The following is a 16,790-nucleotide window of genomic DNA, read 5'->3' on the forward strand; positions in this document are numbered from 1 at the left end:
TCCCCAGTCTGTAGTTCTGGAAGGCTCAGAGAGGTTAGGTGACTTATCCAGAATAATAGAGCTAGTCAGGGTTTGGGCTGGCAGTCAAACCCAGGTGGTCAAGTCCAAATTCAACTCACAGTACTGCTGCTTCTTAAGTGAGTGAATATCCACTCATCCAGCACACCCCCTCACACACGTACTCACAAACATTTACTATGTAAGATCCGTGCCCAGTGAGACAGCTGCAGGAGGGATCAGAAGCTGAGGCAGAGAAAAAATCCAAATGCCAATATATTCTGGAGATCATAGAACAGTGTCTCCTTCCCTCTTCAATGCTGCTAAAAGCTCATAGAGCCTTTCTGGATGGCGGTTCCATGGCGCAATCTGTTGAGCTTCCCTTAGTCCCTGGACTCAGGCTGAATCTGCTCGTGGTGGGTGTAGAAAGCTCCCATTCTACTTAGATGGGGTCTCTGGGGTGTCAGGCATACCTCTGCTGTCTGCATCTACCTCCTCGTCCGTCTGGTTGTTTCTGGTGAGGGTGGCTAGGGACCCTCAACTGAGACACCGCCCCACCCACCCAGAACAGCACTGCTGGACCTAACACCCCCTGGGTTCCCGACATCTCAGCCACTGGAGCTGCCAGTCTCAAATTACCGGAGGGGAGGGAGGGCAGGCCAGGCCTGGATCTCAGGATCTGGGTCCTGCGTGCAATGCAAGCCTGAGCTCTCCAGCTGTCACCATAAGACTGCGGCAGTGTGGGCTCCTTGTGCTCAGATCCTTTCATTCATAGGGGGAAGCGGAAGACCACACTGCCTGGCTGAGACTTTATTATAGAGGATAAGGAGAAACATGAACTGGTCCCATTCCTGCATCTCCTTTTGCTGGATTTACTTTGCTGCTTCCAGACTGAGAGGTGAGAGGCTGGTGACATGTAAAGATCTTGTCTCATCTGGGGCTATTGCTTTGGGGGGAGGTGGGGCAGGGCAGGGAAGACAGATGATTCAACTGCTTGGAAGTGTTCGGTGCTTCCTACTGACTCTGATCTTGGTAGGGCACGCCAGAAAAACAACTCATCCATCCACCCAAAGCTTGTCCCTCGCCAGCCCTGGGCCAGCCCCCATTTAAGACCTCAGTCTCGCGTTCTTTGTCTTGAAATACACACAACACTGAATATTGATCCAGATCCCTCTTGTTGAGCAGCTGTAGAGACGGCAGATGGAAAATATGCTCATAAGTTGTTTAATGACCTTTTTGAAGATTATTCCAATGCTCTGCGTCCAGTGGAAGATACAGATAAAGTCCTGAATGTCACGCTGCAGATTACACTCTCTCAGATTAAGGATATGGTGAGTAACATATGGTGCTGACTCTTTGGAATGATTCTTAGAGGATAAACAACCATGCTTTCTGAAGAGAATGTCTTAACGGGGAATTTGAGAGGGAATGACAGCTCCGTATGCAAACTGGTGGGAGAAGAGAATGCCGGGAAAAGGAAGCTTTCTACAAAAGTAGTTAATTTCATGAAGTGTTACCTAATCCTGGTCGTTAACTGTAACAGTCTTAGATAATGTAAAGAAAGGTGGGGTTACATACTATATGCTGTCATTTATATAAAATGTCCAAAATGGGTGAATCTGTAGAGACAGAAGACAGCATAGAAGTCACTAGGGTCTGCAGGGAGGAAGGGGAAAATGGCTAGTAAGTTCTTAATGATTATGGGGTTTCTTCGCGGGGGAGGAAATGGTCTTGAATTAGGCAGTGGTGATGGTTGCACAACATTGTGAGTATATGGGAAGCATTCTAAAATGTCCCCTTCTAAAATGATTAAAATGGTGAGTTGTAATGTGAATTTAATCTCAATTTTTTTAAAAAAGGTAGTGTTTTAAGATGGCATAGCTTATTAGTACTTCTATATGTTTAATTACGAAACTTGAAAGATTTTTCTTCTGCACATTGTTATTCCCTGACTTTTGCTTTCAAGTACGCCATTCATTGATCAATTTTCAGGAAATATGGGCAGTTGATCCATGCAAAGATATGAAGACTTAAATATTTGTCCACTTCACATTCTGAACACTAAATCTAAGAGGAAAAAATATATGATCTTGGTAGTCAATCAAGGGGATAGAATAATAAAGTTCTCACTTATTGAAAATAGACAAGTGTTTGTGAAATTCCTACTGTGAAGAACAAGTGTCCTATCAATGGAAGGCATTTCAAGTGTCTGCTAGGTAAACTTACATCTGGATTCATTGCGTAGGATGAAAGAAACCAAATTCTGACCGCCTACTTGTGGATCCGCCAAATCTGGCATGATGCCTATCTCACCTGGGACCGAGATCAGTACGATGGCCTAGACTCCATCAGGATCCCCAGTGACCTCGTGTGGAGGCCGGACATCGTCTTATATAACAAGTAAGTGCAGCTCAGAACGGATGCTTTTCAGACGTGAACTTGTTGATTTCATAGAATTTAAACATAATGAGGGCGGCGCCGCGGCTCATGCCTGTAATGCCAACACTTTGGAAGGCCAAGGCGGGAGGATCATGAGGTCAGGAATTCAAGACCAGCCTAGCCAAGATAGTGAAACTCTGTCTCTACTAAAGATACAAAAATTAGCCAGGTGTGGTGGCAGGTGCCTATAATCCCAGCTATTCGAGAGACTGAGTCAGGAGAATTGCTTGAACCTGGGAGGAGGAGGTTGCAGTGAGCTGAGATCATGCCACTGCACTCCAGCCTGGGTGACAGAGCAAGACTCCATCTCAAATAAATAAATAAACAAACAAACAAATATGATGAAAAAGGAATGTTTAAAACCTGCATGAAATTAAATATTAATCCATGTTCCTAGGACTCCTGAAATAATGGTCATAGAAACTTAGATCAGGAAAAATATATGTCATAAAAGTTTAGAGCTGGAAGGAAACTGTCAATCTACATTCCCCCTTTTCAGGTGAGAAAGTGGAGGCTGCATTAGTTTGCTAGGGCTAACTTTGCCATAGCAGAGTAGCACAAACTAGGTGACTTAACGGAAACGTGTTGTCTCCCAGTTCTGGAGATAAGAAGTCTGCGATGCAGGTGTCGACAGCGTGGTTTCCTCTGAGGGCTGTGAGGGAGGATCTGTTCCAGGCCTCTCTTCTAGCTAATGGTGGTTTTCTGGCAGTCTTTGGTGTTCTTAGATTTGTGGAAGCATCACTCTGAGCTCTGCCTTCATCCTCACATGGCATTCTCCTCTGTGTTCCCTGTGTCCAAATTCCCAGTAGGATTAGGTGCCCACCCTACCCCAGCATGACTTCATCTTAACCTAACTAATTACATCTTCCAGGATGCTATTCTCAAATCAAGTCCCATCCTGAGTGCTGGGGGCTAAGACTTCAATATGTGAATTTTTCAGGGACACCAGTCAACCCATAACAGTGACACTCACCATCCAAGATCATGTATCAATAATTAATTAAATTGGAATGGGCCATCTAGGAACTGACCTGTGGATTTGGGGCTCCGTGTGGAGTGGAGGATGAACCAGTTTATAAGATGCAAAGTGACCTTTTCCTGGTCTCAGAGCAAGGGGCCTTGTATATCGGATAGGTAAGGTTTATGTGTCGCAAGCTATAAGGTGCATATGAATCACCCAGGGAGCTTGTTAAAATGCAGATTCTGATTCCATAGGTGTGGGGCAGGCCTGTGATTCTGCATTTCTACAAGCTCCAGAAGATGTGGGCACTGCGGGTCCATGGGCTGCAGTTTGAGGGAAAAAAAAAAAAAAAGACAGATCTCTGCTGGGTGTGGTGGCTCACATCTAAAATTCCAGCACTTTGGGATGCCGAGGCAAGCAGATCACCTGAGGTCAGGAGTTCAAGATCAGCCTGACCAACATGGCGAAACCCTGTCTCTACTATAAATACAAAAATTAGCTGGGTGTGGTGTCGTGCGCCTGTAATCCCAGCTACTCAGGAGGCTGAGGCAGGAGAGTTACCTGAACCCAGGAGGCAGAGGTTGCGGTGAGCCAAGATTGCACCATTGCACTCCAGCCTGGGCGACAGAGCAAGACTCCATCTCAAAAAAAAAAACAAAAAACAAAAAACAAAACCAAAAAAACAAACGAAAAACAGATCTCTGGTCACAGTTTGAGCTCAGTGGCTCCACCTGTTGTTGAAGGAGCTTCTCTCTCTTTTTATTCTGGAATCCAAGTTTCCGTGGAGTGGCAAAGGTTCCTCTGCGGCTCAGAACTATGTGAGTGAGAGGCACCTCAGGGGGCTCCCCTGGGAAGAGGTTTCCAGCGGGCATGGATTTCCTTAAGGAAGCAACACGGGTGGGTTGCAGCCTGGATTTTAGTCTCAGTCTCACTCCTTACTCAGAGGGCTCATCTACGACTCATGACCTCTGGAATCACAGCCCTGTTTCTGTCTGTTCCCCACTCTGAGGGGTCAGAGGAATCATTTGTATCCCTTCCCAAGGAAAATAACATTCATGTATGGGGCTTTATTCCTCCAGTTTACCCTCCCTCCCTGTGTTCTCTCTCTCTCTGTCCCACGCGCGCGCACACACACACACACACACACACACAGAGCACAAAAATAAGCCACATCGTCCATTACCACTCTCTTGTCCGCAGAGTGCAGGAGAGTAATATCTGATAATTTCATTGACACAGACCGGGCATGGGGGCTCATGCCTGTAATCCCAGAAATTTGGGAGGCCAAGGCAGGTGGATTACCTGAGGTCAGGAGTTTGAGACCAGCCTGGCCAACATGATGACACCCTGTCTGTACTAAAAATATAAAAATTAGCTTGGTATGATGGCGGTGCCTGTAATTCCAGCTACTTGGGAGACTGAGGTAGGAGAATCACTTAAACCCAGGAGGCGGGGGTTGCAGTAAGCTGAGATTGTGCCACTGCACTCCAGTCTGGGTGACAGGAGTGAGACTCGGTCTCAAAAAAAGAAAAAGAGAGATAAGTTCATTGACCCTGATGAGCTGGTATAGCATTCTGTAAGTTTTTTTTTTTTTTTTAGACAGAGTCTCACTCCTGTCACCCACGCTGTACTGCAGTGGTGCAATCATGGTTCACTACAGCCTTGACTTCCCGGGCTCATGTTATTCACCCACTTCAGCCTCCTGAGTAGCTGGGACTACAGGTGCATGCCACCATGCCCAGCTAATTTTTTTTTTTTAATTTTTAGTAAAGATAGGGTCTCACCACGTTGCCCAGGCTGGTTTCAAACTCTGGGACTCACGCAATCCACCCAGCTCAGCCTCCCAAAGTGCTGGGATTACAGGCATGAGCCACTGCACCTGGTCAGCATTCTGTAAATTCTAACAATTCTCTCCGAAAAACAAACAGAATGGTGTTCCTCCTCTCCCTCCTGTTTTGATTGGCTGAGGCAGTGACCAGCTCTTACTGAAATGCTTCTTTGCAAGCTTACAAGGCACCCTAAGTTAAGCTGACCCCACTCCTCCCTTATTAGAGAAGCCAGTTACGTGCTCATGAGCTCACACAAGCCTCCTGTGGCTTTGGTCGTTTCGTCCTCATTCTCCCTTCCCCACTCCCCCGTCATTGACCCTGAGATGTGTGAATTTTGTTCCTCACCCCTTTACACAGAGCCTTTCACCACACTGATTAATCATCTCTTTTATGTCCTCTGGTTGACTCTTTAGTTGTCTCCGCGCTGTTGTCACTCTCGGACCATTCTGTCTCTGCTCCTCTCTTCTCCTTTGCCTTCTCCTTCTCAGTAAAACTTCTCAGAGTTTTGCTGCATAGAGGAACCTCTAAATGGAACTATGGTTGGATGACATCTTCATGCCTTTAACAAGTTGAAATGAAAACGGAAGAGTGTGACAGGATCAGGCAAAGAAGGGCCCCTACTCATGGCTATTTCCGTGAGCTCAGTCCTTCTAGCTGAATCCCTGACTCTGTAGAATCTTCCGATGCCAGACACAGTATCACTGCTTCTCAGAAGCAGGTACAGAGTGTCACAGACAACACAATGGGCTTCCTGAGCTGTGGTGAGAAGGAGAAATCGGGGCAGTGGGTAGGTGAGTCAGTCCGGTGTGATAAAGACGCTTCAGGCAGGAAGATGCTTAGCATCTAGAGTCACCGTTGGTGCCTGAATCCATGGAGCCAGACTGGTTAGGGAGCGATCAGGAAGGAGATACCCCTGGAAGACACTTCACAGGAGAATAGTTGAATTTGCTGATGCTTAGTTTGGAAGAGGGAAGAGGACCTTGAAGACTTGATGGTTACCTTAGGCAATCAGAGAGTAAGATAGAAAAAAGAGAACACTGCTCCAGAGGACAAAACCCAAGATAATCAGTAGAAGCCGAAGGAAAGATAAGCTCTCCTCAAAAAAATAAAAAGGAAACAAAGCAAAAAAACCAGAACATTTTTCTAATAATTTTGGCAAGAATTGTCCCAAGAAATAGTGAGCTCTGTAGCATTATAATAGTTCAAGTAGATACTGGCTCTTTTAGTAAATTAGTAGAGAAATAAATGAATTGGGGCTCAAAGTTCTGATGGGAATGTTTAGTATTAGTATATGGTTAGTATAGTGACTGGCATAAGAGGCTACAGGGATTTCTGATATTTTTAAATTAGGTAAAAAACAGATTACAGAAATTTTAAATTTGAATTCATTATGGAGTTTTCGTGGTCAGGTTTTATTTATTTATTTTTTTTAAGGCAGAGTTTTGCTCTGTAACCCAGACTAGAGTGCCATGGTACAATTGTAGCTTACTATAGCCTTGACCTCCTGGGCTCAAGTTGAGGCAGTATTCTCCTCAGTAGGGTCTGGAGACAGGGAGCCTTCACTTCAGCTTCAGATTGGTCACAGACCAAGTCTTCATTTGCACAGGGTGTAACTTCACTTCAGTCTCTGATTGGTTGTAGGTCACATCTTCATTTGCATAGGGTGTAACTTCACTTCAGCCTCCAATTGGTTGTGGGCCAAGTCTTCATTTACATAGTGTGTAACCAATGGGAAACCTCTAAAGGGTACTGGAACCCCAGAAGATTTTGTAACCAGTGCTCTTGGGCCGCTCACTGGAGCCCACACCCACTCCATGGAGCGTAGTTTCATTTCAATAAATCTGAGCGTTTATTGCTTCTTTCATTGTGCTGTACTTTCATTGCTTTATTTGTGCATTTTGTCCGATTCTTTGTTCAGATTGCCAAGAATGTGGACAACTTGTAGTTGAGACCCTCCATGGGTAACAAAGTGATTTTCTCACTTCAGTCTCTTGAGTAGCTGGGACTACAGGTGTGCATTACCATGCCCAGCTAATTCAAAAAATTTTTTACAGAGATGAAGTCTCACTATATTGCTCAGGCTGGTCTTGAATTCCTGGGCTCAAGCAATCCTTCTGCCTTGGCGTCCCAAAGTGCTGGGATTACAGGCATGAGTCACCATGCCTGGCCCCAGTGGTTGGATTTTAATAAGCAGTTTTAATGGTTGGCTTTCAGACCTAGTGAGGAACTGGGTGCCCTACTGTATTCAAAAGAATTTGTCTAGAATTTAGCTTTAAGGCCAGCTTCTATCGCTATCTTTAGCTATATAAGATGATTTAGAGAATGGCAAGACTTCCAATGAGACTGGAAATAAAGGAGGGGGACAAGAAACAGTTTTGGAAAAGAGGGGATGAATTTGATGTTCAGTTTGGGGAATTAAAGAAACATCCCCACGGAAATGTCCAATAACGAGATTGCAAAGGCAAATCTGAAACTTAGAGAAACTGGTCAGGGCTAATAGAGATGCCAAAAGTCCTTAAAGTCCTATAGAACTACTCATGGAGCTGGGTGCCGTGGCTCATGTCTGTAATCCCAGCACTTTGGGAGGCCGAGGCAGGCGGATCACGAGGTCAGGAGTTCAAGACCAGCCTGGGCAACGTGGTGAAACCTCGTCTCTACTAAAAATACAAAAATTAGCTAGGCATGGTGGCGGGTGCCTATAAGCTACTTGGGAAGCTGAGGCAGGAGAATCATTTGAACCCAGGAGGCAGAGGTTGCAATGAGCTGAGATCATGTCATTGCATTCCAGCTTGGATGACAGGGTGAGAATCCATCTCAAAAAAGAAAAAAAAAAACTACTCATGGAAGGAAAGAAAATGGCTGAGGATAAAATTGAAAAAAATCTCTACATTTAAGGAATTACAGGGGAAACTTAGAATTAGTGGTTAAAGAGGTAGAAGGAGAACTGAGAGAGTCATATAATAAAAACCAAGGGAAGAGAGGATGTCTAGGAACAATCGTAATCCCAGTGTTTGGGAAGAGTTAAACAAGATGAAGATTTAGGAGAAGTCTTGAGATTTGCCTAGTTGTACTTGTCGGAAAGACATCAAAATGCAGGAGTCAAGAAATAAAAGCGAAAGGAAATGGGACAACAGCAGGTATCAGTTACTTTTGAAAGCAGTGCATGGAAGGAGATGAGAGAGAAAGAAGTGCTGGGGAGAAAAGGAGTTCAGCAGGAAAGACTTGTGAACAGAGTGGGAAAGTGACTAGAGGGGCCAAGCGAGGCAAGATCCTGAAGGAGGCATGGGAGGAGAGGACTCACAGGGCCGGAAGGGAAGTTAGCAGGGAAGAGAGAGGGGGCAACTTCTTTTTGATATGGGAAGGAAGGAAAAGTGAATATGTGAAAGACAGAGATATTGGAGGTGGAAGGAGGAAGGAATCCTGGGACTGAGTAAATAGATAAGTCTACACTGAGGTTCCAGGCACTCTGGGGACTGAGAACACTGGTCAACTCTCCCTGCTCCCTCATTCATCAGCCTGTTCCTCCTCAGTTCCCAGGAGTGGGCTTCTTATAGCCAACACTGGGAAAGGCATTTTTGCTCAATTGTGAAACAACTAAAGTTAGTTCAGTCTTTGATCAGATACAGAAGGGGAGAGGGGGCTGCCTGTATTGGTCTGTTCTCTTGTTGCTAATAAAGACATACCCAAGACTGGGTTTCTACTAAAAATACAAAAATTAGTCAGGTGTGATGGTGCACATCTGTAATCCCAGCTACTCGGGAGGCTGAGGTAGAAGAATTGCTTGAACTCGGGAGGCAGATGTTGCAGTGAGTCGAGGTTGTGCCACTGCACTCCAGCCTGGTGACAGAGTGAGACTCAGTCTCAAAAAAAAAAATATATATATATATATATATATATATATATATATATATAAACTCTGGAGAGTGTGAATCTGTTGGACCAAGTTTGGGTCACCCAGCCAGCCTTTGGCCAGGGACACTGGGGTACCTTGACCAACACTCCCTCTGCCTTGCAATGACAATGGAGAAAGAGTCCCTAGAGAAAAATAGAAATTCTGTACCCCAAAATACAAGGCGTAACTATTGATAAAGCAAAAGAAGATATATCTGGAGTAAATGACTTCCTCTAAAGTTATGGGTGAAGAACTTTTTTCTCTGAGTTTTCCAAATGTTACAAATAAACATGTACAGCTTTTATAATAGCAACACAAAGCTGTTTTTAATATTCTAGTGCCTAAAGTTAACAAATTAAGTAAGCAGATTTTAGTATCGACAGACTTACTTTTTGTCTGCATGTTCAAGACAGTGGCACTGGGAATGGACAGGAAGGGATAGAGAGCAGAGATGCTTTCAAGGAAGAATCCAAGAGAACTTGGCCCTGACTAGTTACAGGAGATGGAGGAGAAGGGCAAATTCGAGCTGATTCCAGACTCCTGAGCCACTGACGGGTACAGGGAGCTGTCTGGGTAAGGATGGTGGCAAGTTCTACCATGTGGCTTTCATTTTCCTCATCTGACCTCCAGGGCTGACGATGAATCTTCAGAGCCTGTGAACACCAATGTGGTCCTGCGGTATGATGGGCTGATCACCTGGGACGCACCGGCCATCACCAAAAGCTCCTGTGTGGTGGATGTCACCTACTTCCCTTTTGACAATCAGCAGTGCAACCTGACTTTTGGTTCCTGGACCTACAATGGCAATCAGGTGGACATATTCAATGCCCTGGACAGCGGCGATCTCTCTGACTTCATTGAAGATGTGGAATGGGAGGTCCATGGCATGCCTGCTGTGAAGAACGTGATCTCCTATGGCTGCTGCTCTGAGCCTTACCCGGATGTCACATTCACCCTCCTTCTGAAGAGGAGGTCCTCGTTCTATATCGTCAACCTCCTCATACCATGTGTCCTCATATCTTTTCTGGCTCCTTTGAGTTTTTATCTCCCAGCAGCCTCTGGAGAAAAGGTCTCCCTGGGAGTGACCATCCTTTTGGCCATGACTGTATTTCAGCTAATGGTGGCAGAAATTATGCCAGCCTCAGAAAATGTCCCTCTGATAGGTGAGTTCAAGTGTTTTCCACTACGAGCCCAGCTTTGTAGTGCCTGGGGTCATGCCTTTAAGGTTGTGTGTGTGCCTTTAAACTTGAAACAATGGAGCCAACTTCAGACTCAATCCAGACTGTCTCAAACTCCTCTGGTGGTTACAGTTGGCATCTTTCAGTATAGATAAGGCTGTTGGAATCAAAACTGGTTTTGCAGTCACTGGGTTTACACAAAAGAGCAATGAAAGGCGTTATACTTTAGAGCAGTGGTTCTCAAAGTGATGGTCCCCAGATGCACAGCTTCAGCATCACCTGGGAACTTCTTTTTGTTAATCTGACAGATATAGACTCTGATGTATTTTTTTTTTTTTGAGACAGAGTCTTGCTCTGTCGCTCAGGCTGAAGTGCAATGGCATGATCTTGGCTCACTGCAACCTCTGCCTCCTGGGTTCAAGCAATTCCCTGCCTCAACCTCCTGAGTAGCTGGGACTACAGGCATGCACCACCATGCCCAACTAATTTTTGTATTTTTAGTAGAGATGGGGTTTCACCATCTTGGCCAGGCTGAGCCATGACCTTGTGATCCACCCCCACCTCGGCCTCCCAAGGTGGTGGCATTACAGGCGTGAGCCACCATGCCTGGCCCACCTGGGAACTTTTAGAAACCCAAAATCTCAGGGCCCACCCTAAGCCTACTGAATTAGACATTCTGGAGATAAGGCCCTGGCGTCCTGTTTTAACAAGTCTTCTGGGTGATTCTGATGCATTTTCTGTTTAAGTCTGAAGTCCACTGACCCAGAGGTTAAGACCTGATTTTGAAATCAAAGAAAGCTTCATTTGAATGCTGACCACTTCTTGATCAAACTTAGACAAGCTACTTGTTCTCTTCGTCTCTGCTTTATCATCTGCAAAATGTGTGTGATTGCTTCCTTCTGTGTCATTGCTTACTGCACACCCTGGCATATGGTAAGTACTGAGTAAACAGTGACTATTGTTATCATTTCACATGACAAGGGTTTTCTTCTAGGGAAGAATGGCAAACATGGCAGAAAGATGTGCTTTTTAAGCCTGATGTCTACCCTTACTAGAAAAATCTCAACTTCACTGGATATAATAGCAGTGGGGGAGAGCTTATTAAAATGCACTTTCCTATACCCAGAGAGTTTGATTTAGCAACTCAGCCAAGATTTGGGAATCTGAGGTGATTTCAAAGCAGACCACATTTTCAAAATTCAGCAATTGTGAAATGTCCCTCCAAGGGTTGGCGTGCAGACTGGGGGTACTGCCCCTGCCTCCCCTATCGTTACCTAGCTTTTTCTGAGGGCTCTCCTATCCCCTTTAACACATACTTCTGGCTGGGCACAGTGGCTCACGCCTGTAATCTCAGCACTTTGAGAGGCCGAGATGGGTAGATTACTTGAGGTCGGGAATTCAAGACCAGCCTGAGCAACATGGAGAAACCCCATCTCTACTAAAAATACAAAACTAGCCAGGTGTGGTGGCACATGCCTGTAATCCCAGCTGCTTGCGAGGCTGAGGCAGAAGTGCTTGAACCAAGGAGGCGGAGGTTGTGGTGAGCCAAGATTGCACCACTGCACTCCAGCCTGGGCAACAAGAGCGAAACTCCGTCTCAAAAAAACAAAAGAAAACAAAACAAAAACATATTTCCTGTTTTCAAGGATACTCTTGAGATCCAACACCTCCATCTCAAGGACTTGCTGTTGTAACAGATGCTCACCAGAATCAAGCCAGATCTAAGTTTGAGTTCCTTAAAGTAAGCAATAAGGAGACATGTTAGAACACCAAGGAACTTAGAGTCTAATATCAAGGGATGTTGCCTTGCCCTTTTACTCTTTACTGAGTCGTTACCCAATATTCAGACGATACTACAGTGGCTTCTCCATTTGGAGATTTCTTCCTTTTTACGTCTCTCCTTGCAAAATACACACACACACACACACACACACACACACACACCCCTCTTTTTCAGAATTAGACACAGAAGGCTTTTTCCCCTCTAATAAAAAGAAGGAGATGTATTGGGATTTTATTAGCTCTCCTGAGGCAGAAACGATTGGCAGTGATGACATCCAATCATAGCCTGTTTGAGGAAAGATCATTGGCTGGTCCCACTTTCTTCTTGGGCAGTAACATTATATAGCAAGCTGGCACAATTTCTAAAGAGACATGTCTCACAGGAATTGCTTGTTCTGTTTCTATAATAATGTGAAATTTATCTTTTAAAAATTAGATTACATTTGTATTTTTAAATTTTATTTTAATTTATTTTTATTATTTAAAAATGAAGGCCAGGTGTGATGGCTCATGCCTGTGATCCCAGCACTTTGGGAGGCTGAGGCAGGCAGATCACCTGAGGTCAGGAGTTTGAGCCTAGCCTGACCAACACAGTGAGACCCTGTCTCTATAAAAAAAATTAGCTGGGCACTGCAGTGCATGCCTGTAATCTCAGCTTCTCAGGAGGCTGAGGCAGGAGATTCATTTGAACCCGAGAGGTGAAGATTGCGGTGGGCCAAGATCACACCACTGCACTCCAATCTGGGCAACAGAGTGAGACTTCATCTTAAAAAAAAAAAATTGAAAAAATGAAAAAAGACAGGGTCTCACTATGTTGGCTAGGCTGGTCTTGAACTCCTGGGCTCAAGTAATCCTCCCACCTCGGCCTCCCAAAGTGCTGGGATTACAGGTGTGAGCCACCACTACTAGCTGAAATTTATCTTTTTAGGAAAGGTGCATACAGATTTTGAGAACATTTATTTAACAATTATAATTTGTTATTCATAGCACCTATGGAGTATGCTCACAATATTATAGAAATATGCTTAACTTTTCTGCATCAAATGTAGCCTTTGATATAGGTTTCTGGCCCATGGCCTTCACCATATTAAGAAAAGTCTCATATTTTTAGTTAACTCAGAGTTTTTGGCAAATAATAAATAGATGATAAACATTATCAAATACTTTGTCTTCATCTGTTAAGATAATCATGTGAGTTTTCTCTTTTACTCATCAATGTCATGCATTACATCAATAAGTTTTCTGATGTTGAACTTTTTTGTACAACTCGACCAAACCTTTCTCATGATACATTATCCTTGAAGACACTGTTGGATTTAGTTAGCTCATATTTTGTAGAACTTTCTCAAATATGTCTATTAGTGAAATGGCTTTAATATCTCTTTTTTAGAACCAAGGACAAATTGACTTCACAAAATGAACCGGGAAGTTTTCCCTCTTTTTCTATTTCTGGAACAAGTTGCATAAGATGGGAATTATTTCTTCCTTGAATGTTTGATAAGGCTCACCTACAGATTCCTCTTGGGCCTACAGCCTTTGGTAGGGGGTTGGTATTTGATTGATTCCCATTTCTATTAAAAGTTCTTTATTCTTGCACTAATTTTGACATCTTGTATTTTTTCCAACAGTTTCATCTAGATTATGAAATATGTTATTATACAGCTATTTTTATTATTTTTATTTTTTGAGACATAGTCTAGCTCTGTTGCCCAGGTTGGAGTGCAGTGGCATGATCTCGGCTCACTGCAACCTCTGCTTCCTGGATTCAAGTGATTCTCCTGCCTCAGCCTCCCGAGTAGCTGGGATTACAGGCACGCACCACCACACCTGGCTAATTTTCTTTTTTTAAATATATATTTTTTTATAGAGATGGGGTTTCACCATCTTGGCCAAGTTGGTCTTGAACTGACCTCATGATCCACCCATCTCAGCCACCTAAAGTACTGGGATTACAGGTGTGAGCCACCGTGCCCAGCTATGTTTTTTGTATTTTTAGTAAAGATGGGGTTTCACCATGTTGGCTAGGCTGCTCTCGAACTCCAGACCTCAAGTCATCCACCAGCCTCGGCCTCCCAAAGTGCTGGGATTACAGGCGTGAGCCACTGTGCCCGGCTATACTGTTATTTATAATATTGTACTATTTTGTAAGTCTTTTGCATCTTCTCTCTCTCTCTCTCTTTCCCTTTATTTCTCTCTCTCTATCCTGTGAGTGGTCTTATCAAAGGTTTATTAATTTTATTACTTTTTTCAAAAGTTTGCTTTTGTTTTTGTTCATCTTCTTTGCTTTTTGTTCTATATTTCATAAATTTGTAGCCTTATCTTAATTGTTTCCTTCCTTAATTTCACTTTTTCATCAACATTTGCTTTATATAATCACATTTTGAAGACTAATAGTGATACAGTCTCCTTTCTTACCCAGTAGCAATTGACTTCCATATTAATGAGGCCTGAAGACCATTCTGAGAACAGGTGAAGTTCATTAATTGTTTATTTGTTGAATGCAGAAAAAAATTTTACCTTATGATCTCAGGAAACATTTCCAGACTTTTAAATTTCAAACCAGGAACAGTGCTGAGAACTTCACATGTATCATCTCAATTAAGCCTCCTCATATTCCTGCAAGTTAGATATTATTATTATACCCACTTTGCAGAGCAGGAAATCAAGGCTTAGTAGGATTATATGCCTTTGTACAGATTGCAAGTCTAGGGAGTGACAAAGCTGGGATTTGAACCCAGGAAGTCAGATTCACCAAAAGTCTATGCTGTGGCTGGGCGCCCGGTGGCTCACGTCTGTAATCCGCATTTTGGAGGCTGAGGTGGGCAGATCAGTCGAGGTCAGGAGATGGAGACCAGCCTGGCCAACATGGCGAAACCCCTTTCTCTACTAAAAATACAAAAATTAGCCGGGCATGGTGGCAGGCGCCTGTAATCCCAGCTACTTGGGAGGCTGAGGTGGGAGAATTGCTTGAACACAGGGGCTGGAGGTTGCAGTGAGCTGAGATTGCGACAGTGTACTCCAGCCTGGGTGACAGAGCGAGACTCCATCTCAAAAAAAAAAAAAAAATCTATACTAGTAACCACCACCAGGGTATAACACCTCCTTTAACAAGGTGTTTGTTTCTTTTTTTTTTTTTTTTCTCACCTTCTGCATCCTGAGATAATGGTGTTTGTTTATTTCTAAGACAAATACAGTCATGTGCTGCATAACAATGCTTTGGTAAATGATAGACTGTGTATACAACAATGGTCGCATAGGATTATAATGTCAATTTTTTTTTTTTGAGACAGAATTTTGCTCTTGTTGCCCAGGCTGGAGTGCAGTGGCATGATCTCGGCTCACGCAACCTCTGCCTCCCAGGTTCCAGCAATTTTCCTGCTTCAGCTTCCTGAGTAGCTGGGATTAGAAGCATGCACCGCCATGTCTGGCTAATTTTGTATTTTTAGTAGAGACGGGGGTTTCTTCATGTTGGTCAGGCTGGTCTCAAACTCCTGACCTCAGGTGATCCGCTCGCCTCACCCTCCCAAAGTGCTGGGATTACAGACTTGAGCCACTGTGCCCGGCCCATAATGTCAATTTTTACTTTATCTTTTCTATGTGTAGACATGCTTAGATACGCAAATACTTACCGTTTGATAATCATGTGTACAATTGCCTGTGGTATTCAATACAGTAACATGCTGCACAGGTTTGTAGCCTGGAAGCAGCAGGCAACAGGCAATACCATACCGCCTAGGTATGTAGACGGCTATGCCATCTAGGTTTGTGTACATACACTCTATGATGTTCACACAGCAACAAAATCACTGAATGACTAATACATTGCTCAGAATGTATCCCTGTTGTCAAGTGACTCATGGCTGTATGAGGACAGTTTTAAAGCAAATTCAGTTATTGCTGTTATTTTGATTCCAGGTAAATACTACATAGCCACGATGGCCCTGATCACAGCTTCCACCGCCTTGACCATCATGGTGATGAATATCCACTTCTGCGGGGCCGAGGCCCGGCCGGTGCCACACTGGGCCAGGGTGGTCATCCTGAAATACATGTCCAGGGTCTTGTTTGTCTATGATGTGGGTGAAAGCTGCCTCAGCCCGCGCCACAGTAGAGAGCAGGACCGCCTCACGAAAGTTTACAGCAAACTGCCAGAGTCTAACCTGAAAACAGCCAGGAACAAACACCTTTCCAGAAAGAAGGACATGAACAAACGCTTAAAGAATGACCTGGGCTGCCAGGGTGAGAATCCTCAGGATGCCGAGAGTTACTGTGCACAGTACAAAGTGCTCACGAGGAATATTGAGTACATCGCCAAGTGCCTCAAAGACCACAAGGCCACCAATTCCAAGGGGAGCGAATGGAAGAAGGTGGCGAAAGTCATAGACCGATTCTTCATGTGGATTTTTTTCATCATGGTGTTTGTGATGACTATCTTGATCATAGCAAGAGCGGATTAGTCACAGGTATTGGCTTTGCTATCTGGGGAGAAATTAATACTATTCCCTGTGATCTATTCCAGTGTTCTTCCAAGATTTTTGTCTGTCTATAATTTAGGGGTTATGTTGTCTGTGCTTTTTATTATTAACTTCAAATCAATGTTGAAGCTACCTGCCCTGTTAAATGAAGCAGGAGATCCAAAATTTCAAGGGTAGGGAGATGGAAGAAATAGGGAAAGACTCCTTCTATAGCCCACCAGAGTGGTGGGTGACTGG

At 44.1% G+C, this 16,790-nt stretch overlaps 1 protein-coding gene across 1 annotated transcript; it reads left to right on the top strand.

Moving 5' to 3' along the window:
• Positions 1 to 831: 831 nt before the first annotated feature.
• CHRNA9 (cholinergic receptor nicotinic alpha 9 subunit) lies at positions 832 to 16,576 on the top strand. Its single transcript, XM_012474888.2, has 5 exons — positions 832 to 895; positions 1,183 to 1,328; positions 2,243 to 2,397; positions 9,749 to 10,281; positions 15,994 to 16,576. Exons 1-5 carry the CDS (start codon positions 832 to 834, stop codon positions 16,533 to 16,535), a joined length of 1,440 nt encoding a protein of 479 aa, XP_012330311.2. The 3' UTR covers positions 16,536 to 16,576.
• The last annotated feature ends 214 nt before the right edge of the window (positions 16,577 to 16,790 follow it).

The sequence above is a fragment of the Aotus nancymaae genome, unplaced genomic scaffold (assembly GCF_030222135.1).
Source record: "Aotus nancymaae isolate 86718 unplaced genomic scaffold, 86718_ANA_hifiasm-v0.15.2.pri h1tg000006l, whole genome shotgun sequence".
Classification (NCBI taxonomy): Eukaryota; Metazoa; Chordata; class Mammalia; order Primates; family Aotidae; genus Aotus; species Aotus nancymaae.

Excerpts from the sequence above, each read along its gene's own strand:
- CHRNA9 (XM_012474888.2), top strand. The coding sequence starts at position 832 with ATGAACTGGTCCCATTCCTGCATCTCCTTTTGCTGGATTTACTTTGCT. Across the intron at positions 1,329-2,242 it reads TCTCTCAGATTAAGGATATG|GATGAAAGAAACCAAATTCT; the intron begins GTGAGTAACATA and ends TTCATTGCGTAG. Across the intron at positions 10,282-15,993 it reads AGAAAATGTCCCTCTGATAG|GTAAATACTACATAGCCACG; the intron begins GTGAGTTCAAGT and ends TTTTGATTCCAG.